Here is a 25,829-nt window from a genome sequence, read left to right on the forward strand (position 1 = left end):
ACACTAATTGGGGGACACTGAATTGGCTTTGAATGAAGACACTGAGTGGGGGACATTGTGTAATTAATTTTAACTCAGCCTTCTGCACTATTACATGAGCCATTTAATTGCTCATCGTTATAAAAATGGGAAATAGTTAAATAATATATCAATGTATTTCCAGTTTATGTACTTGTGATTGATTCTCCATAATGTTTGTAGGCCAGAGGATTGTGTGATAGTGTTTTAGTTAGCAAAGGGCCGCTACCAGGGTGAGATATATTATTACACTTGTTAAATTATTCATTTAAAAAAAATCTTATATTTTTTTTTCCTATAGGATGGAGCTTCAGCATGGGATCAGCCTATCAGTTCCACAGCTGGAGAGTGTTTGTCATTGTGTGCGCATTGCCCTGTGTCTCTGCTGTTGTGGCTCTAACGTTTATGCCAGAAAGTCCACGGTTTCTCTTAGAGGTGAGGCCTGAAAATGAACAGTGCAGTTTTACTGCTTCAGTGGGTAACATCTGTTTAATCTGGGTTCAAAAGGAACTTATCGACATTACTTAGGGTGTCCGGGCAGTAGAATGTTGACATGTTCTGAATGTCAACATTCAAATAGGGAAATTTAGTAAGATATGAGTTCTATTTCACACGAGATATTGCTTTGAGTAACCAATCAGAATCTACTTATTATTTATTTAGCACCTTCTAGAAGATAATAGATAGCATCTGATTGGCTGCCCATAGCAACATCCCTTCTGAAATAGAACTCCCACTTTAGTAAATTGACCAAAAATTTCAAAATTAACAAATGTTGGAATGGTCAAAATGTTGACATGTTCATGATGTCGACAATTACATGCCGGCACCAGAGTGTTGAAAGCCTATTTTAGTGTTCATTTTAGAGTTAGGGTTAGAGTTAAGCTGGCCATACATGAGTGCAATTTGGCCACTTTTCAACCAATTCCGAGGATTGAGCCGAGAAAAATCGGATGAAAAATGGTCAAACGTGTTTGAAATTCGATCTGATGCATTGTCCCGTGCACATAGGATCAGTGTCCGAAATTGGACCTCCCAGTAATGGAGAATGGGAACGCATACGATATATATGCTGTGTGATCATGTGTTTTTTCTTTTATTACAATATTATAGATTGGAAAACATGATGAGGCCTGGATGATCTTAAAACAAATCCATGACACAAATATGAGGGCTCGGGGACAACCAGAGAAAGTCTTCACAGTAAGTCCTATGTGCCGATACAACTTCCTGCAAGTTTTTGTACTCTTTACACCAGTTTTACTGTAGAGATAATCTCGTATGTGGGCGTATATAGAAACACTTACAGGTTGGCCTAAAGACTTAGAAAAATTCAATTAAGAATAACCTCAGGTGCCTAGGATATAGGCTGGTTTCCAAGGGAAGCAGCTGCTATAGAGTGTGGATATACCAAAAAGACACAAATGGTAGCAGCGCTAATGACCCAATGATAAGTGATTGTTGTACCTCAGTATTCTACTTGATAAAAGGCAAGATAACAATAAATGCATATACACCACACAAGAAAAATAAAAAAATCTATAAAATAAATTAGTAGACTTAGTAAATGCCATACTCGCAGGTAGTTGGAGTATTGGAGCAACAAGAAGTTTGGGAAAAATGGAATTCAGAAGGACATGAGGTACACATTAATTAATTTACTGCTGGAGGAGAATTGAGTTCCACTGGCAGTTCTTAGCGTCCTCACTAGTGGTACGGTATCCAAAGGTAAACCTCTGGAGGAAAGTAGAATGGTATGGCCCAGTTGGGCCTGGAATCATGCATCCTCTCTAGGGGTGGCTGTATATATAAAGTAGGCCACTGGAGGAGATTTCAGGAGCAGGGTATCACTGATGGTACAGCGAACACTGTAGGTAAATAGGCAGATAAGGTCCAGTGAATGATGGTCAGCTCAACAAGGTCCAAAGGAAGCAATCCTGGAGATGAGGCAATAGCAAACTAACGCATTTCACTACTGGCTGTAGCTTTCTAAAAGGTGGCTTGTGGTGTGGCAGGTACTTGTATAAATACCCCACTAATGGGCAATCACACAATGAGCAATCAATCACTTGCTTAATTATGGTAAATATTCCAAATATTAGGATCATATAAAGGTTAGGAGACAAACGTACTGTACATAGTCTACCAATCTAGTTTATATATTTTTTACTTGTTTGGTAAGTAAGTAAGTAAGTTTTATTTATATAGCGCACTTTCTCCAACAGGACGTGTATGCATTTATTGTAATCTTGCCTTTTATAAAGTAAAATATTAAGGTACAACAATCACTCACTTCCTTATCATTGGATCATTAGCGCTGCTACCTTTTGTGTCTTTTTGGCTAAAAAGATTTCCCTACTTGTGGTGCCATTTGTGGGGATGCCTAGTGCTGCAGTATTCTCCAGGCTTGTTGGCATGTCTTAAAGAATCAGCCATAAGGTTGGTTTAAGATTATCGATGGTTTAAAAACCATTAATAGTTTGCCACCAATGACTGGTGATTTTGCCATTGATGGCAAAGGGCAAAGTTACCAGCAATATATATTTTTTTTACTCCTGGGGGCACACAATTTACATTTGTGAAGATATGCCCCAATATGACTCAGCCTACATTCTGTGATGATGTAGAGGTAGGTTGTAAATGGGAGGGCCAATCAGAAGCTGCATTCTCTAATTGATCCTTTGACTGACAAACCCCTGGTGGGCAATAGCCAGATACTGGCAAGTTAGATTCTTTAAAACTCAAGCGAAGCAGACTCACTGGGAACTCAGAGATGTCTGCTGTAATGAATTTCAGTTTAGTATGTGCTGTTATTTAGGAATAATGGAGGCAATTCAATTCAGCATGTTGTGCTGGGAGTTCAGATGTGAGGGTCGGACAAAGGCAATCCATGGCCATTGTCCGAATTATATGTAGTCTAGTTTGACCAGTACGGAGCCCATTTTTTTTGCCAGGATTTCAAATTAAAATAAACAAAAACTTTTTAATAAACTATTATTGTTTTTATTGTTTAGTAGTTTTTGAAACCCTTAAAATGACACCTAATACTTTAAATGTATGTTACGGTATAACACTATGGGTGAGATTTAATGGGATGAGAGATTCAGAAAGTGAGAGATTTGGTGAGAAATCTCCAGTGTTTTTAAAGCGGCAATCATTTACACTGCAAAATCAAACTGGTTTAGCTGTGTAAATGATTGCCGCTTTAAAAAAACTGGAGATTTCTTACCAAATCTCTCACTTTCTGAATCTCTCATCCTATTAAATCTCACCCACTGTCTGCGATGAACAGCAAGTAAACTGGTATAAGGGAGGAGGAAATGCATGGCCTCTTCTTAGAAGAGCATAATTAATGGCTTCTGAATGGTGGCAGCTCCTCATCTGATTCTGACATTGTTATATACCTGATTAGCATTCCTATCATCTCGCTGAAAGAGAAAATTAGCCTTCCCCAGGAAAGTTACTCACGGCCCTTCTGACAGTCTTCATAAAACTGGATGAGATGTGATGGCTGCTCACTTATTATTAATCCAGCTACAGCCACCTACTGATGCTGTATATATCAACACAATAATTATCAGACATCTGTGAATTAGACACTGGAGTCTGGAAAAACAAACAGAAAAGGGCATCATATCGATAGATGTAGGAGTAAGTCCATCTAAAAGTTGCATTTGAAGGAACTATTTTATGCTGCGGCCAGTGCAGGGGGCGTCAGGGGGGTTGGGGAGCAGTGTAAAATATATGAACTAATTGGGGAGGGGGGGGGGGGTTGCCTCCTAGCTCAAATGTAGATCACAGTGCTAAAATAAAACCTTCCAGTATTGCATGCAAAAGCAGGTAGCCTTTACCCTGCATGCAATAATAATTATAAGAGAAAAAAACTGAATGTTTTGCACCCCTAGCATTTCAATGTGGTTTATTCCAAACTAATTGAGGCCCAAATTAGACATACCATCAATATGTTAAGGTGCATACACGCAGCAATTGTGACTATGTAGGATTTTGACTATGTGATTTCCCTTGAACTCCCTAGTGCCCACAAATTACCGATAATAACTATACACACTGGGCCTAATTCTGATCCACACGTAATGCTGCAAAATGTGCAGCGTTGCGTGCAGATGTTACACGGCCCGCACACCGCATTCCCCCTCACGTCACGTCAGCTGCCCGCCCCCGGCACCTGCATCATGGCGCCATTTGCATGGGAACGTCCATGAAACGCTGGGCAATCCCATGGGTGCAGCCCGTCTCACCCACCCGCACTGGTTAAGTGCGAAAGGGGCGGCGAACTAGCAGTTCACCATACCCGCTAGCACCCTGCGCCTGCACATGCGGAGAAATGCACATGCACAGACGGAAAACATCACTCCTCCAGGCGAACGTTTGGGGGGGGGGGGGGGCAAATGAATTAGAATAACCCCCATTATGCAATTTGGATTATGTAAAGCCCCATACACATTACGATCCTTGCCAGGGGGGGGGCTCAACTTGCCGATGCCGGCAGGTGTGTGGGGAGCACCCTACTGTACTAACCAATAAATATAATGGAGGGGTTGAGTTAAGGTGGCCATACATCTACAGATTTATTGTCAGATCTGGCTGGTTGGAACAAAAACCTGGTAATGAATGAGAGCAAATGACAGGTGACCATTTGCTTGGAAATGCTGGAAAACTGCCAAAAACTGTTATTCAGATATTTCCAAATTTCTGTTCCAACCAGCCCAATCTGACAATAAATCTGTAGTTATATGGGAGTAATCTATGTATAGCACAGCACCAACTTTTAACATAATTTGGCTGAACATTACCTTTAATGTTTAATATACAATAATCTAAACTTCATGTTTTTATAGGTACAAAGAATTAAGACTCCAAAACAAATAGATGAGCTCATTGAAATTCAGTCAGACACAGGGACGTGGTATAAGAGATGCTATGTAAGAATTCGCACAGAACTGTACGGGGTAAGTAAAATAAAAACTGTATCTAACCATACAAAAACACAAAAACTTTCCACTCCATTGTTCAGAAGGTTACTATGGTGTGGCTCTTATACCTTACTGCTTTACAGGGGGAGTTTTTCAGCTGCCAATGAGAATTTAGTTCAGTCCTATCCCATCCCGCCCGGGGCCATCGGTGTCCCGCTGTGTGTGTGTGTGTGTGTGGGGGGGGGGGGGGGGGGCAGCAGTTGGGAGTCACCCGTGAATAGACGTTTCTATTCATGCCCCCACAGCTGTGAAAATGGGGTGTGGCCTTAAGGGAGAGTCACGAATGTAGGCCACATCCCCCAAAATTTTCAGACGCACCTTCGGCGCAGGTGAGCATTCCTCCTCGTCCCTCCTCAAAGTTGGGAGGTATGCTTATGTAGCAGTATCACTGGACTTTAACGGCAGTATTACTGGACTTATACAGCAGTACAAACTACCAACGGACTTTAACGTTAGTGCCACTGGACTGGAAGTATGCAGCAATATCACTGGACTTTAACGGCAGTATTACTGAACTTATACAGCAGTACAAACTACCAACGGACTTTAATGTCAGTGCCACTGGACTGGACGTATGCAGCAATATCACTGGACTTTAACGGCAGTATTACTGAACTTATACAGCAGTACAAACTACCAACGGACTTTAACGTTAGTGCCACTAGACTAGACGTATGCAACAATATCACTGGACTTTAACGACAGTATTACTGGACTTAAGCAGCAGTAGCAATGGACTTTAACGTCAGTGCCACTGGACTGGACTTTCACTGGGCTGGTCTATATTTATTTATTAACAGTTTCTTATATAGCGCACAGAATATTTGAACATTCACATTAGTCCCTGCCCCAGTGGAACTTACCATCTATATTGCCTAGGGTTAATTTGTTGGGAGACAATTATCCTAGTTAGGGCCATGATGGGAATTGAACCCATGACCTCAGTGCTGTGAGGCAGTAATGCTAACCATTACACCAGCCATACTGCCCATAAACCGTATATACAGCACTATCACTGGACTGGCCTATACAGTACTATCACTGGACTGGACTACACAGAACTATCACTGGACTGGCCCATACAGCACAGCACTATCACTGGACTGACCTATACAGCACAGCACTATCACTGGACTGGCCTATATACACTACAGCACTGAGTGGACAACACTGGAAGTGCCTATATACACTACAGCACTGAGCGGGCGGGCGGGAAGGCTACCAGTACACACGCTGCCTCTTCGCTCTCCTAGACTGGAGTGTAGATGTCTTCCGGCCGCCTGCCCCTTTAAAAGGTTTGGATCTTGCGAGGTCCGACGGCGGGATTTCGCAAAGGTCTGGAAACCAGCGCTCCAAGTCTGGGGTGGAACTTCCAAACAGTCTCAGAGCGCGGGTTCGGATTGGGGTGTCTGGATTCCCCCAATCCGAACTCGCACATCCCTAGTCCAAAGGACATTCTTCCTGAAGCTTTGTAGCTTATAAATTAGTTTGAAAATATCTTTATCTTTTTGTAAGGGATCTCATCAAATCTGTCCAAGCCATTTTCAAGTATCTTTGGTGAATAAGAAATCATTTATCTGTTTTCACAGTTTCTTTGCTTTATTCTGTGAAATAGCAAAGCATGCAGGTGTAGACAACATACCGTAATTGCTTTGTTTCAATGACCTGTAATGATAGTGACACTTTTTCCACATCTGTATTTCCTCTGTTTCCTCATGCGCCTTTCACATCCTTCTTTCATTACCGGTTTGTTTCTTTTTTTGGATAGTTTTAATTCTTGTGAGATAGATGAAATCTATAGCTCACTGCTGATTGGCCCTGTTCTGTATCTAATGAAAAACAAGGTGTAATTATATTTTAATGATATACTAAGTCATAGGCATAAAATAGAAGAGTGAAGCAATTATTTTTTCTGTTCTGGAAATATTGTTTCGGTTTCTATTGCATGAATATTATTATTATTATTGTTTATTTATATGGCACCACAAGGGTTCCGCAGCGCCTGACAATGCATAAATGATCAAAAGAACAAAACAAGAAAATAGTGATTTACAGTACAAATGCAAACGCTATGGGGCAGCGGTGGGGAGGACACAGGAGGTGGCGGAGAGCTCAGATGGAACGGGGCGCGCCAGCGTCTCATGCATGCGCTGTCCTCTTCCGTCTGATGGCAGATCCTGGCAGTTGGCGATAGAATAGCCAGGACCCGCAACAATGACAGAGGCTCCATCTGTATGTCTATTTCCATACTGCATAGCCAGATGTCTCTGTTGGAATATCCTGTTTGCAGCACAACTCCTGCTATAGATGGCTGTTAAGTCCCGTACACATGGGGCAATGTCTGCTAGTCTGCATGCTGAGCGATCAGGCTAGAGAAATCTCCCTTGTGATTCCCAGTGGGTATATCGCCCATACACACATAGCAGTGTGTGTATGGGTGATCTGTACCAACAAGTGTTCTCTGGTTAAAACTTGCAACTTGACTAGATCTTGACTACATGTAGTCAACACATATGCATATTTGGGGGGCACAATTGCTTAACAGGCAGCCTGCTCCCTGACATCAAGGAGAGAGGAACGCAGAGGAGAATATCATGAGACAGAGCAGCTGCTCAGCATGCAGCAAGTGCCAGAGAGCAACGCCTGCAGATGCAGGCAGTCACCAACGGGCTGCTCTCCTCCTCCTGGTCAGTATGCACTGACACTGTACCAGGTACTGGGTATGGGAGAGTGGGGGGAGGACAACAACCGGAAGCATGGAAGGGCGCTATGGTAAACAGGCCCAGCCCAGAGTGAATCGCAGACTGTGGAGAGAGCTGAACAGGACGGGATGTCTATCAGCCTACCCTTCCCGTGTCTGTCAGCCTTAACCCCCCCCCCCCTATTGCTGTCAGTATGGGGCACCCCTGTAATTTTGTCCTAGTTCTGCCCCTGGGTCCAGATCTAGTCGGTTGCTCGGGTGCATACACATGTAGTGATCCGTGCTTCCTTTCTAAGTGATCTAGAGAAATCACTTAGAAATAGGGCTAAAATTGGCCTGTGCGTTTATTCACAACCCCCTTCCCCACAGTGTGCCTGGGCAGTGTCTTGGCCTTAAGTGTCATTGTTGGTGGCTATGATACTATTTGAGGTGTTTGGTTGAGTTTTTTATACGGTTGTTATTTCTCTAGTTTTGTTATTAGCATTTCTTGAATAATGTGACGTAAGTATACAGGGTGAGGTGATGATGATGGGCTGTGTTGTATGCAGTAGTGTGTATATTTTTTGTTACTTCTAAATACACTGTCTTGGTACTTGGCCACTGTATGACCGTGTGATGGGATTACAGCCGCATCAGGGTGGCCGGACCTCATGCTGAGCTCTGCAGCAATCTTTGTCATAAATAAAAGATAAAACTGTGCTAGAAGATATGGCATTAAAAGCTTAACGCTCCCCTGATTCTGTGTCAGTGGGACCTGAATGGCAACTTAAGGGTATTCGCATCACTGTCAGGATATAATATTGATTTTTGTATATGAAGGCTCTATATGCATGAATACAGTAGTTATGCCTTATTCACACGGAATTGTCTGGGAAGTAGAGGAACCAGTTGCTCCTTGTGATATCGATCTTCTTAGTACCTGCAAACTGTATTGGACGCCAGTCACCCAGCTTCCGTCAGGTCACTTAACTGTCGTTATGAGATTCTATGATTCTATGATTTACATGCCGTATTTTAGTCTGTATTTAAGTCCTGATTCAGTAAGGCTCCTTAAGCAGGTGGTCATTTGCTGAAACGCCTGCCATCCGGATGAATTTCAACTCCACATCCCCCCCCCCCCCCCATTCCAAAACATCTCGGGGAATGTACGCGAGCACATCTACCATGCAGGAAAATGGGAGAGAAATCATTTGATGGTCAGAACTGACTTTTATTTCCGTCGGTGTCAGGCGACATCAGCCACCTGCTCCCGGTAGGCATCGGCCCATAAAATGCAGGGAGTTCCCCTGATGCCTGTGCATAACCCCCCTCCCCCCGCCCTTCAATACGAGTGCCTTGGTGACTTTGATAGTCGTCTAAGGCGTTTGCACAGAGGCCCTGCACATGCGCAAATATGCTCCTGCGAAGAGCCGCACCATCTTGTGCCGGGGACTGATTCATCCTGAATCAGGCCCTTTGTGTGTATATAAAAAAAAAGTGCCTCATCATCATCATGAGTATACTATAACATATCTATCAGTATCACAATAATAACGGCAGTCCTCAATAGGCTTTGTGCATCTTTTCCTCTGTTTCTTCACGTTTTGGACAGTAAGTTAAGTTAATAAGAGCAGAGTGACCATGAATTCACTTATTTCTCTTAGGGTGCATACACACTGTACAATTTTTTTGACCAATTTGGTTGAAAGACATTTCCATTGAACCCAGTGTCCTGGACTAAAGATGTGGACGAAAGATATTGACGACAGACGAAAGAAGAATGATCTAGCTACAGTTTATAGGCTCTTTTTGAAAGATATTCAAATTGAGCTGCATGCACAGTTGACGAACAATCTTGATGAACAACTGGCGGGTATGCGCATCATCATTCGTCGTTTGTTTGTTGACAATATCCTTTGTCAACATCTTTCGTCCATGACACTGGGTTCAATGGAAATGTCTTTCAACCAAATTGGTCAAAAAATTGTACAGTGTGTATGCACCTTTAGACTTTATACTTGGGTCAATTCATTCAATTACTTTTATGCCATCTACAGTATTTCTCAATGTACTGACTGTGTGTTTTTATGGAAGAGCTGGGTCACTTTGCTGTTTATATAGGAGGCACACTGGCAATTCAAGGCCATAAACCTCTACTAAGAAACCTTTTTGCTGATGAAAAATGTATCCATGTCCCTTGCATTCAGCTACAATTAGCATTACTTAGCTGATTGCTTCTTAGCAGCATCCAATATTGGATTAGACGATGAGCGGTAGTGTTTGGGATTTGGCATAGATCAATGCTGTGCATCTTGGTAATTCAGTATAGGCCAGCAGTTTAAGGCCCCTCCTCCATGGCTGCTATTTCTGCTTCCATCTGAAAATTAATTAAAATGAAAGCATGTAATTACCTAGCCCGCTAATTACTATTATCTTTATGTCATGAGATGTGCCGTTTTGTGATGAGGTCTATCATTTTACATACGTGATTGCTAATATTATATGTTATTTTACAGATATGGTTAACGTTCATGAGGTGCTTTGATTACCCAATGAAAGAGAACACAATCAAACTGACAATAGTGTGGCTCTCGCTGTCATTCGGGTAAGGATTGCTTGGATGAATAAATATAGAGATTTAATAAGTCTAATAAATTTCCTGCATGCAGTCACACTGATATGTAATATGGAAATGATTTTCAGAAATACCGTAGATTTGATGGTGAAAGGACCAGTAATGGCCATGACCACTAGCACCAGACAAAGTATTAGTGTCAGTACCTACCGCTTTAGGATGAGTTACAAGACATGCATGGGTTGCCTCTCCCGGCTTGCAGGAGAGAGGGGAATAGCAGCGTGTAATGCCGCCTGTCTCTCCTGGACCTCAGCGGCGCACAGAGAGAGCCGCCGGACCTGCTGTGAGTCCAGTGGCTATCTCTGTGCGCTGATTGGGAGGCAGAGCCTCCACCTTGCAAGACCCACCTGGTCATCGGCACCTCTGACAGTGGCGTAAGTTTGTTCCAGTTGCCCGGAGGCAAGATATATATTGGTGCCCCCCCACATACATACAACCCTATATAACCTTATATAAAATATATACTTCTGTTCAGATAGATAGATAGATAGATAGATAACACATATATATGTCAGAACTCAGCTACAGAAGCAATATCGTTGGCTTTTAAATAACTGATTTAAACTTCCAGGGGGAGGAGAGGTGCCTTCTTGGGAGCAGGAGCCCGGGGCAGATGACTCCATTGCCTCCCAGAGTTCTGCCTCTGACCTCTGGCATTTGCCAGAAGTGCCAGATGGCCAGCTCGGCCCTGCATCCCAGCATGCTTTGCCACAGTTCTAGCATTCCATAGTAGCAACACTGTGGCAGTGCATGTTGGGACTTGTGCTTTAACAACTGCTGGAGAGCCACAGGTTGGCCAGGCCTGCACTACACAGTGTGCACCGCATTGTGAATCACATCATCTTATCTGACGTGCAGCACATGAGCTGGGACGATGCACTGAACAGAGTAAACAATACATTACATGTACAGTTTGGTCAGTAATACTAAGATTGCACGATATATCCTATGATGTGTAGCTACTACAATGGTGAGGGCGGGATGCGGTGACTAGGCCTACAAGCATAGGTCGACCACTGTAGGTCGACAGTCAATACATCGACATGCATAAAATTGTCATGCATTAGGTCGACACAAGCATTAGGTCGACATGGAAAAGGTCAACATGAAAAAGGTAGACACTTTTTTTTTTAAAGGTGGTTTTTCATACTTTACTATCCAAGTGGACATAGAGTGTGAATATAATAGTGTGCTGAGCGTAGTGACGCACTGCGCCCGAAGCATGGCGAGCAAAGTGAGCCATGCGAGGGGATGCGGTACACTTTTTACAGGTCGACTTAAGTTGACATAGCCACCAAAAAAACGTGAAAAACGTAAGTGAACCCAACCTTTTCCATGCCGACCTAATGCTTGTGCCAGCTTAATGACCATGTCGACTTATTTCATGTGTCAACCTAGTGACTGTTGACCTATAGTGGTTGACCTTAGTTCTGTTGACCCTATGACCCATACTCGTGAGAGCATAGAGGGCCATGGGTGTTACTTACCCTGATGAAACCCAATGCGGCCGGTCGCAATATAGGGATGTGGCCTTGTGTGAGACGGGGTGACGTGGCTAGAAATCCCTTCCCCATGGCCCTAAATCAGGCCCTAAATAGCAACTGACCATGTCTGATGCGGAATTGAGTGCTTTTTATCATTAAACCCTTCAGTTTCCACAGCAAAATGAGTTACATCATTTTAGCCCCACATCTCTGTTCAGACCCACAATTTCCCATTATTAATTCCCCCATTTAGTGGGAAGTGGGAGTTATGCGGAAACACACCACTATCCCAGGGGTGAGGGCATACCTCCCAACATGACCCTCCCCAGGAGGGACACAATGCTCTGTTCCTGGACTTTCTCCTTAATGTATGATTACCTCCATCTGTGTTGAACAGGTAAATTGCTAAGAAAGGTGCTTCAACACAGGTGATGGTAATCATGCATTAGGAGGGAAGTGCAGGAGCAGAGCAATGTGTCCCTCCTGAGGAGGGTCATGTTGGGAGGTATGGGTGAGGGGACTACCTGAAACTTCAGGAAAAGTAGGCAAGTAAGTATGTCTTGCATCCATGTGTGCATAGTTATAAGATAATGTTTTTCCCAGCAATGCCATCCTTTTTGTCTCTTCACAGCTACTACGGTTTATCAGTTTGGTTCTCCGACGTCATTAGACACCTCCAAGCAGATGAATATGCCTTGAGGGCAAAATATTTTAGTGGAGAAAACATTTCAAACTACAATTTCAACTTCACTCTGGAAAATCAGATCCATAGAAATGGAGAATTCATCAATGACAAGTAATTACCTTCCGTTCGTTTATGTTTTTTCATTCTGATTTATGATGAATAACACATATAGCAAAACCAAAAATTGGGAAACCACTGCTGCAAATCTATCCCTAATAGGTGACTTAAGTGACCAAAAAATAAATAAAAATAAAATATATATATGATAAAGGACTTCATAGTCCGAAACGTCGATTGAACAGTAAAATCGTAATTTTTTTCCCACCACATAACTCTGGTTGGTTTTTGCCCTGAGTTCCGTGCATACTTTTATATATATATATATATATATATATATATATATATATATATATATATATATATATATATATATATATATGAAAAAAGATACCACTGCGCAAAACCCTTCAGGTAACAATTATCAGGTGTCCCTCTGTAGCGTGCAGCTGTCTCTCGGACTTAACCACGGTCCACCAGTGTACTCAAAGAAAAAATAGGAGAAGCGCACCATGAGCAGAATGTCGAACGATTCCTTTACTAATAAAAAATGCCCATATACATTGAGGTTTCAGCTTGCCGGCATAAGGTGAAGACAACAGGTAGGTTAACAATCAGCGGTATATTAGGACACAACTCGTGGGATCTCCATAACAGCCTCTCACGCTGTGCAGTCGGAAGCCGCCAAAACCAGCCCCCGTTCACCCAGAAATTATGACGTCACTGCGTCCTCCGTCTCAGCCACTCCCAACGCGTTTCGTCACACCAAAGGGCTTCGTCAGGGGGTGTGTCCCGTCTGATACTCTACGATTTTATATAGGGCATTTCATTCCCTTTCAGCTGATACCACTGATTACAATCAATGTAATTTAAAACACGCTATATATAATGGCTACATCACATCGCAGAACAATTAAAATAATAAAGAAAGATATATACAACAGATATCTGACATTATAAATACATATATAAAAATACAATTTAATATACAACAATAATAGTACACAACATCAATATATATGTCAGCAGCGCTGACAATCTCGCTGCTGCGACACCCGGGCAGCGCGCTCACTTCCGCCCGGCGGCTGCCAGGCAGGTGAGGTCACGTCCGCCCGGCCGAGGCGCATCACTTCCGCCCGGCCGGGGGACGATAATGTAGTACAAGCCGCGGCGCCCGGCGGTTGCTTAGCAACCAGGGGACGCCGGGCGGCGCGCGCTCGGCCACCTGAAAATAATATATAATTATGGGGGCCGGATCAGGCGGCGGCGGCTGGTTGGCCAGAGGATCCCTTTTAAGGGATCTGGCTCAGCTCAGCCCCGCCGGTGATATTGTTTCCCACAGAGTGCTTGCTACACTCTGCTGTCCCGGTCCTCCAGTGCCTTCAAACTGTGTCCAGTCTCCTGGTCGCTTTCGGTGTCACGTCTTGGTTCCGTCTCCGTCCGGTCCTAGTCCTGTCAGGTTCCTGTCGGGGTCCAGTCCACGTCTGGTTCCTCGTTGTTCAGCACCATTTCCATCTTGCCCTGACGAGTCGTCTCCGGTGTGCACGTTACCATCCAGTGCTGCCAGTGGGTCGGGTCGAGTCTGGTCACGTAAGTGCTCCAGTGGAGCCTGGTTCCGTAGTTCTTTAATTGTTGTGGGCAAGCTGCCCTTATCCTCTGTTTGTTGTATTATCTTAGTCCGAATCCAGCTCGCCGTGCATAGGAGAGACCCACGGCTGTGGGTTCTCGCCTGCTTTGGGGTACCGTTGTTATTATCTGGGTACCATCTGGTATTGGCGTGTTTTGTGTGGTGGCACCCCGTTATTATTTGCATTGCGCCTGTGACTCTGTCACACTCCCCGTCCTTGGCCTGGTGCCGTTAGACAGGGTGTCCTATTCAGTTAGGGCCTTATAGTCAGATTCTCCTTTTGGTCCGGTCCCTGACAGTCGCCGTGGGCTTGTCCCAACATAAAACCTGGTTGCATCGGGGTTGGAGCAGGCTTTACCTGCTCCCTCGAACGCGGCGACTAAAGGAGAAGCCTAGCATCTTGCAGCCTGCGGTCACTTGCCCGGGACGGCCAACAGAGTTAGTGTAGGGCTTTGCCGTGGCCGTTCTAAACAGCGGTCCCGGCTGAGGGCTCAGCCCACCACCAGTCACCCACGCACGTTACATTATCACCGGCCCAAACAGATTATATAAATCTCATTTATATAATATACCTGTTTTGTCCGTGGGTGTTAGTGGTTGTGCGGAGCCCTCATTATGAATCCTACCTCCCCTTCGTTAGACGCCCAGGTTGCGGGTCTAACGCAAATGGTTCAGGAATTGTCACTCCGGGTAACTAATCAGGAGAGAGGGTCTCGTTCTCCCCCGGTAGTGACACCTGAACCAAAAATGAATATGCCTGACCGGTTCTCTGGTAATAGAAAGGAGTTTTTTAACTTCAGAGAGAATTGTAGGTTATACTTTCGACTCCGACCTAAATCTTCTGGGTCGGAGGCTCAAAGGGTGAGCTTGGTTATCTCCTGGTTGCAGGGTGACCCACAGACGTGGGCTTTTGGTTTGCCCTCGGATAGTCCTGTGTTGGCCTCGGTGGATAACTTCTTTAAGTCCTTGGGTTTGCTTTATGATGACCCTGATAGAGAGGCGTCTGCAGAGTCTCACTTACGGGCATTAAAGCAAGGAAAAGATCCCGTCGAAGTGTATTGCACTGAGTTCCGCCGGTGGGCGAATGATTGTGGGTGGAACGATCCAGCTCTGCGTAGCCAGTTCCGGTGTGGACTGTCGGATACCATCAAAGATAGTTTGATTCAATACCCGGTGCCTGGCTTGCTAGATAAACTCATGGAGTTGTCTATCAGGATAGACCGTCGGCTCCGTGAACGCAGAGCCGAAAGATCTTCACTTCCTCGTCCTATCCCATTTGTCATGGATTCCTCGGAGGATGTCGAGGAACCCATGCAATTGGGGTCCATCCGGATTACCCCTGAGGAGAGAGCTCGTAGGATTGGGGCTGGTCTTTGTCTGTACTGTGGACGTAGGGGTCACCATTACCGCTCTTGTCCAAACAAGGCAGTAAAAGGTCAGGCCAAGTAAATGAGGAGGAGATTCACTTGGGCCTGAAACTGTTCTCCTCCCAGAACTCCCTATTGATTCCCACTACCCTTACATATAGGGAGATTATTTTTGATTGCTCTGCTTTTGTTGATAGTGGTGCAGCTGGCAATTTTTTGGATGCGGCCTTAGCCGAGAGACTCGGTATCCCCACCATTTCTTTAGGACAACGTATTATCATGTGAGGCCTAGATGGTAGTTCATTGCCCAATGGGGAGATTTATTTTTGTACTCCCAACCTGCAGCTCACTGTCGGCTCTCTGCATAAAGTTTCTTGTCCTGCTGTACCGCTGGTCTTGGGACACCCTTGGTTAGTCCAGCATAGCCCGCAGATTAATTGGAAGACAGGGGACATTGTTCAGTGGAACCCCACTTGTTTTGGTTCATGTATCAATACCTCTTTTCTTCAGGCCTCTGTGTCACTGTCTGCTGTCCCTGCGGCATACTCTGACTTTGTAGACGTTTTTTCCAAGGGTAAGGCAGATAAGCTGCCGCCCCATCGTCCATACGATTGCGCTATCCAGCTTATCCCAGACGCCCCTTTGCCTAAGGGGAGGCTTTACTCCTTATCCATTCCAGAGACCAAGGCCATGAATGAGTACATTCAGGAGAGTTTGGAGAAGGGATTTATTCGGCCGTCAAAATCGTCACTTAGCGCTGGATTCTTCTTTGTGGCCAAGAAGGACGGGTCCCTGCGTCCTTGTATTGATTTCCGGGCTTTAAATAAAATCACGGTGAAAAATGCGTACCCACTCCCTCTCATTTCTGTTCTCTTTGACCAATTGAGGTCCGCCACTGTATTTTCTAAAATTGACCTAAGAGGGGCATACAACCTCATACGAATAAAAGCAGGGGATGAGTGGAAGACGGCATTTAGCACGCATTCTGGGCAATACGAGTGTTTAGTTATGCCCTTCGGGCTATCCAACGCCCCTGCCGTGTTTCAAGATTTTATTAACGATGTCTTATGGGATTTTCTGGGGAGTTTCGTGGTCGTCTACTTGGATGACATCCTCATTTATTCCAAAGATCTTGATTCACATAGGGCCCAAGTAAGGCAGGTTCTGCAAAAATTACGAGAAAATTGTTTATTTGCCAAACTTGAAAAATGCGAGTTTGAGGTATCCCAAATCTCATTCCTTGGGTATATAATTTCGGCTGAGGGCTTCAGCATGGATCCCAAGAAGCTTCAGGCGGTAGTTGATTGGGTACAGCCTACCAATCTTAAGGCAGTCCAAAGGTTTCTTGGGTTTGCCAATTACTATCGACGCTTCATCCATTCCTTTTCATCCATTGTAGCTCCCCTGGTTGCCATGACCAAAAAAGGGTCGGATCCAGGTAATTGGTCTTTACAAGCCAAACAGGCCTTTCAAACACTCAAACAAGCATTTGTTTCTGCGCCTATTCTCAGACATCCTGACCCGGATCGTCCCTTTGTGGTGGAGGTGGATGCCTCCGAAGTAGGAGCAGGAGCAGTACTATCACAAACCAACCCTAAAACCCAGATTCTTCACCCTTGCGCGTATATGTCTAGAAAATTCTCTGCGGCTGAAACCAACTATGACGTTGGTGATAGAGAGTTATTAGCCATCAAGTGGGCCTTCGATGAATGGAGGCATTGGCTAGAAGGTGCTTATCATCAAGTGTTGGTGTTAACTGACCACAAAAACCTGCAATATATTGAAGCTGCTAAGCGACTTAATGCCCGGCATGCTCGCTGGGCTTTATTTTTTACACGCTTCAATTTTCTTATTACTTATAGACCCGGTCCAAGGAATGTTCGAGCGGATGCGCTCTCACGGTGCTTCATTCCGCAACATTCAAGTCAGGAGACGGCCGCCCCCATTCGTCCTGCCTCTTGTATACTGGCTGGTCTCAGTTTGACCCTAGAGGGGCTCATTCGTCAGGCCCAGGGCCAGGCTCCAGCCCAGACTCCTAGGGGTCATTTATTTGTCCCTGAGACACTTAGGCGGAGAGTGCTTACTGACTTTCATGATAATAAGACTGCTGGACATCCGGGGGTCCATAAGACCATGGACTTATTGGCCCGTGTAGTATGGTGGCCAGGTATGTTCAGGGATGTCAAAGAATTTGTGCAGTCATGTCTTATTTGTGCCAGACATAAAGTGCCCCGGTCTAGGCCCTTTGGCGAGCTCTTGCCTTTATCCATTCCGTCAAGGCCATGGTCACACATTGCCATGGATTTCGTGGTAGGCTTGCCAGTGTCAGCCGGCTGTCAAACCATCTGGGTAATCATTGATAGGTTTTCCAAAATGGCACACTTTGTGGCCTTGAAGCAATTGCCTTCGGCCAGAGAATTGGCTTCATTGTTTTTGCGGCATATCTTCAGGCTACATGGATTGCCCACTGACATTGTTTCCGACAGGGGTCCACAATTTGTGGCACAGTTCTGGAGATTATTCTGTGCCTCTCTCAAGATCAAACTGAGCCTGACTTCAGCTTTTCACCCTCAGTCCAACGGACAAACTGAACGGCTGAATCAGTCTTTGAAGCAGTACTTGCGATGTTTCATCTCTAAGTTACAAAACGATTGGGTAGAATATCTCCCCATAGCCGAATTTGCATACAACAATGCGGAACATTCTGCTTCTAAAGTTTCGCCTTTTTTCGCAGTCTATGGTTATCATCCCCAGGCAAATTCTTTTTCTCAGGCTTCGCCCTCGACTCCATCCAGGGTCTTTCGTTTTAAGTCCACATGGAAAAAGATTCATGACGCCCTGAAGGAAACAGCTTTCAAAGAGAAAAGGTTTGCGGATAAATCTAGACGTCCTTGTCCGTTCAAAGTTGGTGATTGGGTATGGTTGTCGACCCGGAATATCAAATTACACCAACCTTCTGCAAGATTTGGGCCAAGGTTCATTGGTCCATATAAGATTGTTAAAAGGGTTAATCCGGTTGCATTCCGGTTGCTGCTTCCTAAGTCCCTCAGGATTGCAAAAACATTTCATGCTTCTCTATTAAAGCCTGTCTTCTTTTCCTGCAAATGTCCTCGTAAAATCATCAGAGGAGTTCCTTCTGTGGACATACAGGGGCAACAGGAGTTCCTGGTTGAAAGAATGTTAGACTCCAAATTTGTCCGTGGTTCCGTTCACTTTTTAGTCCACTGGAAGGGGTTTGGGCCTGAAGAAAGGTCATGGGTCCCCGATAGGGATGTCCATGCTCAAAGCCTTAAGAGAAAGTTCTTTCGGGAGTTTCCCCATAAGCCTGGGGGTAGAGGGTTTAAAACCTCTCCTCAAGGGGGGGGTACTGTCAGCAGCGCTGACAATCTCACTGCTGCGGCACCGCTGCAGCAGCGTCCCGACACCCGGGCAGCGCGCTCACTTCCGCCTGGCGGCTGCCAGGCAGGTGAGGTCACGTCCGCCCGGCCGAGGCGCATCACTTCCGCCCGGCCGGGGGACGATAATGTAGTACAAGCCGCGGCGCCCGGCGGTTGCTTAGCAACCAGGGGACGCCGGGCGGCGCGCGCTCGGCCACCTGAAAATAATATATAATTATGGGGGCCGGATCAGGCGGCGGCGGCTGGTTGGCCAGAGGATCCCTTTTAAGGGATCTGGCTCAGCTCAGCCCCGCCGGTGATATTGTTTCCCACAGAGTGCTTGCTACACTCTGCTGTCCCGGTCCTCCAGTGCCTTCAAACTGTCCAGTCTCCTGGTCGCTTTCGGTGTCACGTCTTGGTTCCGTCTCCGTCCGGTCCTGGTCCTGTCAGGTTCCTGTCGGGGTCCAGTCCACGTCTGGTTCCTCGTTGTTCAGCACCATTTCCATCTTGCCCTGACGAGTCGTCTCCGGTGTGCACGTTACCATCCAGTGCTGCCAGTGGGTCGGGTCGAGTCTGGTCACGTAAGTGCTCCAGTGGAGCCTGGTTCCGTAGTTCTTTAATTGTTGCGGGCAAGCTGCCCTTATCCTCTGTTTGTTGTATTATCTTAGTCCGAATCCAGCTCGCCGTGCATAGGAGAGACCCACGGCTGTGGGTTCTCGCCTGCTTTGGGGTACCGTTGTTATTATCTGGGTACCATCTGGTATTGGCGTGTTTTGTGTGGTGGCACCCCGTTATTATTTGCATTGCGCCTGTGACTCTGTCACACTCCCCGTCTTTGGCCTGGTGCCGTTAGACAGGGTGTCCTATTCAGTTAGGGCCTTATAGTCAGATTCTCCTTTTGGTCCGGTCCCTGACAGTCGCCGTGGGCTTGTCCCAACATAAAACCTGGTTGCATCGGGGTTGGAGCAGGCTTAACCTGCTCCCTCGAACGTGGCGACTAAAGGAGAAGCCTAGCATCTTGCAGCCTGCGGTCACTTGCCCGGGACGGCCAACAGAGTTAGTGTAGGGCTTTGCCGTGGCCGTTCTAAACAGCGGTCCCGGCTGAGGTCTCAGCCCACCACCAGTCACCCACGCACGTTACAATATACATAATCAGCTAAAATTAAATCCATACAATCTGGCAATAGTATAGGAGAGAAAAAGGGGAGGAAAAAAGAGACATATTAGCAATCACCTTTAATAGAACATATGGTACAATTCCAATACTTATATACGTATATGATCTGGTTTAAGTATTGGAATTATTCCATATGATCTATTAAAGGTGATTGCTACTATGTCTCTTTTTTCCTCCCCTTTTTCTGCACTCTCCACGCTTCGGGCTCATTTTGTGCATCCCCTCGCGGGGCTCGCTGCACTCAACACGCTTCTGACTCGGTGGCTTGCTGCGCCTCTCCACCGGCACCGGGCATGATCGCCTCTCCGCCAACGTCCACCAGTTCAGGGGATCTGGCGGTTACCGCCGTTGTGTGAGAGGCGCTCACTAGGCTTGCCAGGGATGCCGGGGACAGAGCTGCAGATCGCGGGGACAGTGCGGTGACTACGGTGCCTGACGGGGACACTACGGTGACTACGCTAGGCAGCCATTGGGCTAAGCTGAAAACGTAGCGTAGCCTGCTGCCGTGAAACTACACAAGTACCCAACAATTTTCTACTTTGTAGTCATATAATGAACAACTTAATATCCATAATGAACATAATATATAATCTACCATAACAGTATAATTCCTCTCTCTTTCTAGTCTGATATACAAGACTAGTAGTTTAACCCAATTTGGTTTACAGTAAATACAACGGCGCTAATATAAATATTCATGTTGGTGTATTTAAGATATTACAGTTGCCAGTTCAGGCAGCAGCGCAGCGTATGGCAGATCATCATATATTCCAAAATTTTGCTAAAAACATAATTAGGAGATAATGACAAAGACAAATCTGTAAATTGAATTATGTTATAATGATTCAAAACAGACACAGTTAGTCTATACATAGCATACACTGACTGTAATAGGTTCCTGTGCAGAAACAGATGTAGAATGTATCCTATTTACCATTGGGGAAGCCTTCTATATCCAGTGAGGGTATGGTATAATAGGTCAACACTATATGGTTGACATGCATATGATCGACATGGTCGACATGTGAAGAACTTCCCAATAATACTGCTAATAGTAACAATAATAACATTTAGTCTCCGGGTATTCAAACATAAGGCAACTGGAAGCGTGATACATATGGATACATCCCGAAGGAGGGAATCCTGACAGGAGTCAGGTAAGAATGCTAAAACACCCCCCCCCCCCTCGATCATATGCGGAACCCTAATAGGGCTCACACACCGAGAGATGGGGCTGAGCCTTCTGAGCGATGCTTGATCACTTAAGGCCCCCATACATTGATTTGGTCCGATTTCAACCGACTCCAACGGAAATCAATCCAAATCGGCTGTGTGTGACATTCCGTCGGGTCTGATGCGCGGTCCTGTGCGCATCGGACCATGACCCTGTGGTCCCACCAGCGGGACATCAGATGTCTCGCAATTCAACCCATCAGTGGCTTTTTAGCACCAGCATTGTGTCGGGTCCCATCCTAGGTGTGTGCCAGCGGTTAAGCACCGCTGGCACACACCTATGTGCAGCCAGCCGTGGGGTCCATGTGGTGGGCAGCATGGTCCATGGGTAGTGGTGGGCCGGGCAGCTAGTAGTGGCAGGCAGCTCATAGTGGCGGGCAACGGGGTCCGTCCGAGCAGCGGCTGCGGCTGGGAGCTTGCAGGGCGGGATGTGGCTGCTGAATATTTTGTATGTTTTACTGCATTTTTCCCTTAGTACATCCCGCCCTTTGTGTGAAATGATATCCATGCAACACTCAAAATGTTACTTTAGTTGTCTAAAATAATCCAGTCGTAAATTTCCTTTGCTTTGGAGACTTGTGAATTAACCTCCATCCATCACCCTGCCAACTGCGTCTGGAACTAGATACACACAGATTTGCAGTGTTGTAATAGCGATGACAATTGACTTTGTTTTTAATACATATTTGACATTAATATTGGCAAACAGCTGTTGCAATGTAGAATATAGGGGTAAATCCATGGATAGGCATATCTCTTCTCTGTTCTGTGGTAATATGTGACTGTTATTGAGAAGAACATTTTAGAAATGCTGATTCAGTAACTGTAAACCCCTATAATTTTCTTTATACTTGCAGGTTCATATCAATGAAGTTTAAGTCTGTAGTCTTCCAAGACTCCCTGTTTGTAAATTGCTACTTTGAGGATGTCACATCACTGAACACGTACTTTAGAAATTGCACTTTCTTAAATACATATTTTATAAACACCGGTGAGTTTGCATTTATACAACTGCATTACAATTGTGTAATAGGTTCTGATTGCAAAATGTTACATTATGTACAGTCACACCGATGGTCCCCAGTGAAGGGGTTTATGCTAAGTACCGTTTTTATGCTTGTTCGAGTATGTACTTGTACGGGGAGAAAGGGAGCCAGCTTTGGGGTTGTTATACAGATAGAACAGTAAACTGATCATCTGCCACTAAAAGTAATTATAATTATGATCTGTAAGAGTTTTCTGAAGTTGAGGTACAAGTGTTCCCAATTGATGTGCTTACTGTATAACTATAAATAAATAGGTACCTGTATCCAGAGAATTATTTCATTGTGGAATGTACATTTAGTAAGAATTCCAGATACTTTCTGGCCTTGTGTGTCATTATACTCTCAGTTGCACAGGATTTTGACAAGAAAATTGTAACAACTCATCACCCGTCCCGCCCTATGCATTGCCATCTTAACAGCATTTTGGTCCCTAGGCTAAGCAATGCACTTGGGGCTCCTACATAAGTAAAAAAAATAATCATAACTTCCTGCGGAATCTTGCCACCTGCATGCTTACAGCCATTACCTGATTGGCCGCAGGCCAGCAGAGAATGACTCCCAGCAGCTCTGATTTTGTGTCATTCATAATCAAAGCAGCTGGGCAGCAATCTTTACTAGCCTCACAAGAAACTCCAGAGGTACCAGCAAACTCCTGTTTGAAGGCCCCTAGAATTGTGGGGCCCTAGGACAGCTGCCCAGTAAGCCCACGCATTAAGATGGCCCTGCCCCCTACATACATTCTACTCTACCATTATATTCTATCCTGGAAGCCGTGTGCAGCTAGTGAGGTGTTCTATTGCATACCTCCCAACTGTCACGATTCCGTCGGGACAGTCCCGATTTTCGGGTCCTGTCCCGACGTCCCACCCGCGGCAGGCATTGTCCCGCTGCGGGGGGGTGGCAGTTGGGAGACCCCCCAATGTAGTAGAATAGACGCTGTGCGCATGCGCACAGCGTCTATTCTCGTATGAAAATGAGGTCGCGGCTAATTAGCATAAGCCGCGCCCTCATTTGCATACGCCACGCCCCCTTTTCGGGCGCTCGCGCGGCTTCGCCGCGCGAGTGTCCCTATTTCTTCAGAAGAAAAGTTGGGAGGTATGCTATTGTACAATCAATAAAAGGGAAGATGCTGTGATTTTTCAAGAGATTTTTTTTTTAATGAAAATAGATGAACAATTTCTGCAATTTCATATTGTACCTTGTTCATCTTTATCGCTGCTGTAATATTTTCTTAGTTACAGTACATAGAGAAGAGGAAAATAGTGACCTCTGCTGTGCATCCGATGAGCAGCAGGTGGCGTCAGTTGTAAAGTTTGGTTATTATACGAATCCAAAACAAATGCAAACAATTAAAAGAATTCTTCTGAAATATTACATTTCAACCCACAGATTCATAAAGATATTAAGAATATGCTAATACTATTTACATACTGAACTATAACCGTGCAAACCAGTGTCTGTTAATAAATAAAACTCTGAACACAAACTCAATCTGGAAACTCAAAAATAACCATTATTTCCTGGGATTTACGATTATATGTAAACCTTACCTTGTAGGATATACGGCATTGCCTAGGGGAATATCTCTGCTGCATTGTAGAGGTCAGATTTATGATTATATCAGTTCATTTGTTTCTGCAGATTTTGAAAACTACAAGTTCGTAGACAGTGATACCAAAAACTGCTCGTTTGACAATCCAAAGGTGGGATGCCAGATGACCTTCGATGATGACTACAGTGCCTATTGGATCTACTTTGTGAATTTCCTGGGTACACTGGCCGTTCTCCCTGGCAACATTGTCTCAGCACTTTTAATGGACAAGATTGGCAGGTTAACAATGCTGGGTATGTTTTGCTCTATGGACATCTTGCTATAAACCAATTTTTCATATAATGATATTTATGTAATAGGTTTCTCATGGTATTGCACCTATTGTAACCAGTGGCGTTGAGAGGGAGTGGGGGGTACTTTTTACCCGGGCCTAGTCTGCTGGAGGGGCACAGGATCTGCTCCCCCCTACCACATTGCAGGAAGCCTGGCAGTGGGGAGCAGCACAGCCTCTCTCCCCAGCTCAGCACATGCTGCTCAGTGCTGTGTGCTGAGCTAAGGAGAGGGACAGGTGCAGCGGCAGCCTGTCCTCTCTCTCCCTCATGCTGTATACACATTAGACGATATGTACTCAATGTGATATCAGAAATGATGGGTGAACTTACACTTGCCTATGCCGGGCACAAACAGCGACAATGGGGGGTTAGCGGGGGCCATGCTACAGTCCACCGCATGGCTCTTGCTAGCATTATCCTCCACCTTTCTGCTTGTACAGTTGACAGAGGACATCACTAACAAATCGCATATACACTAGACTATATGCAACAAAATATCATTAACAATGGTCATTATCTGCCAATCAGCATTGCGCTGTCAAACATAATAACTTGTTCACAGCATAGACAAGCTAGTACGCATGTCTATGCACCCAGAAATCAAGGTGCGCTGTAAGCCACACCGTTAATTGAATCTGCCCCATAATATCTGTGCAGCCTATTACCAAACAGGGTTTTGCATACTGCTGATTTACCTCGTTGTATTGTCAGATTTAAAATGGTTTGTTAACACGGACTCACTATGAATTGTCTAATACCCTGCTCCCAGTGATTCACATTTTCCATAGTCCATAGTTGTGTTGTGAAAGCATTAACATACCTCAGTGGGAAAAACTGAGGTGCCCTGGGAGAAAATAAATGAGTTAGAGTTACAGAAGGTGCTGAGTTGGGAAAGTGTCGCTGAAGCTCATAATGTACCTGTTTCTCTGATGGTTATGTGCAGGAGGTTCCATGGTCCTCTCCGGCATCAGCTGTTTCCTCCTGTGGTTTGGTACCAGCGAGTCTATGATGGTCGGGATGCTGTGTGTATATAACGGTCTTACCATTTCTGCTTGGAACTCTCTTGATGTGGTCACTGTGGAGCTGTACCCAACAGACAAGAGGTAAGTCATAATATGGGGAAACCATAAATCACATTACTTTTTCATCTGCCCAGAATTTTGGATATATCAGGAAATCTTAGGGAAATTGTTCCATGTGGGCTGGTCGGTAAGTTTATACTATATTCAGTTTTAAAAGCAGATTTATTTTGTCAACTGTTGTATTACAATCCTGAAAGATTATTTTGATGTAAAGGTTATAAATGCATTTAAATGGGCCTGACACTGGATAATGCTGATGAGTACATAGCTTAGCTTTCTGTTCTGTCTCCTGGGTCACTGTTTCTATCATCTTAGTCAGTGTCTCCATGAACTCCCATAACTTCTCTTCCTTCTCTTGTTCTACCAATGCCCTTCTCAAGATCAAAACCTCTTACTGGGCCAACCCATATGGTCATTAGGGGCTAGGACATGGGGTTAGGTCGACACAAGCATTAGGTCGACATGGGCTAGGTCGACAGTCAA

At 45.0% G+C, this 25,829-nt stretch overlaps 1 protein-coding gene across 1 annotated transcript in view; it reads left to right on the top strand.

Annotated features, from left to right (window-relative positions):
- The window catches only part of SV2C (synaptic vesicle glycoprotein 2C), a 183,509-nt gene that overhangs the window by 155,479 nt on the left and 2,201 nt on the right, over positions 1-25,829 (top strand). The window contains exons 5-12 of the mRNA XM_083151963.1: positions 320-453; positions 1,132-1,221; positions 4,878-4,988; positions 10,209-10,297; positions 12,443-12,607; positions 22,192-22,325; positions 24,022-24,225; positions 25,208-25,367. Coding sequence (XP_083008089.1) covers positions 320-453; positions 1,132-1,221; positions 4,878-4,988; positions 10,209-10,297; positions 12,443-12,607; positions 22,192-22,325; positions 24,022-24,225; positions 25,208-25,367 — 1,087 coding nt within the window. The remainder of the gene's footprint in view (positions 1-319; positions 454-1,131; positions 1,222-4,877; positions 4,989-10,208; positions 10,298-12,442; positions 12,608-22,191; positions 22,326-24,021; positions 24,226-25,207; positions 25,368-25,829) is intronic.

Source organism: Crinia signifera, chromosome 1 (assembly GCF_055691185.1).
Source record: "Crinia signifera chromosome 1, ASM5569118v1, whole genome shotgun sequence".
NCBI classification, from domain to species: domain Eukaryota; kingdom Metazoa; phylum Chordata; class Amphibia; order Anura; family Myobatrachidae; genus Crinia; species Crinia signifera.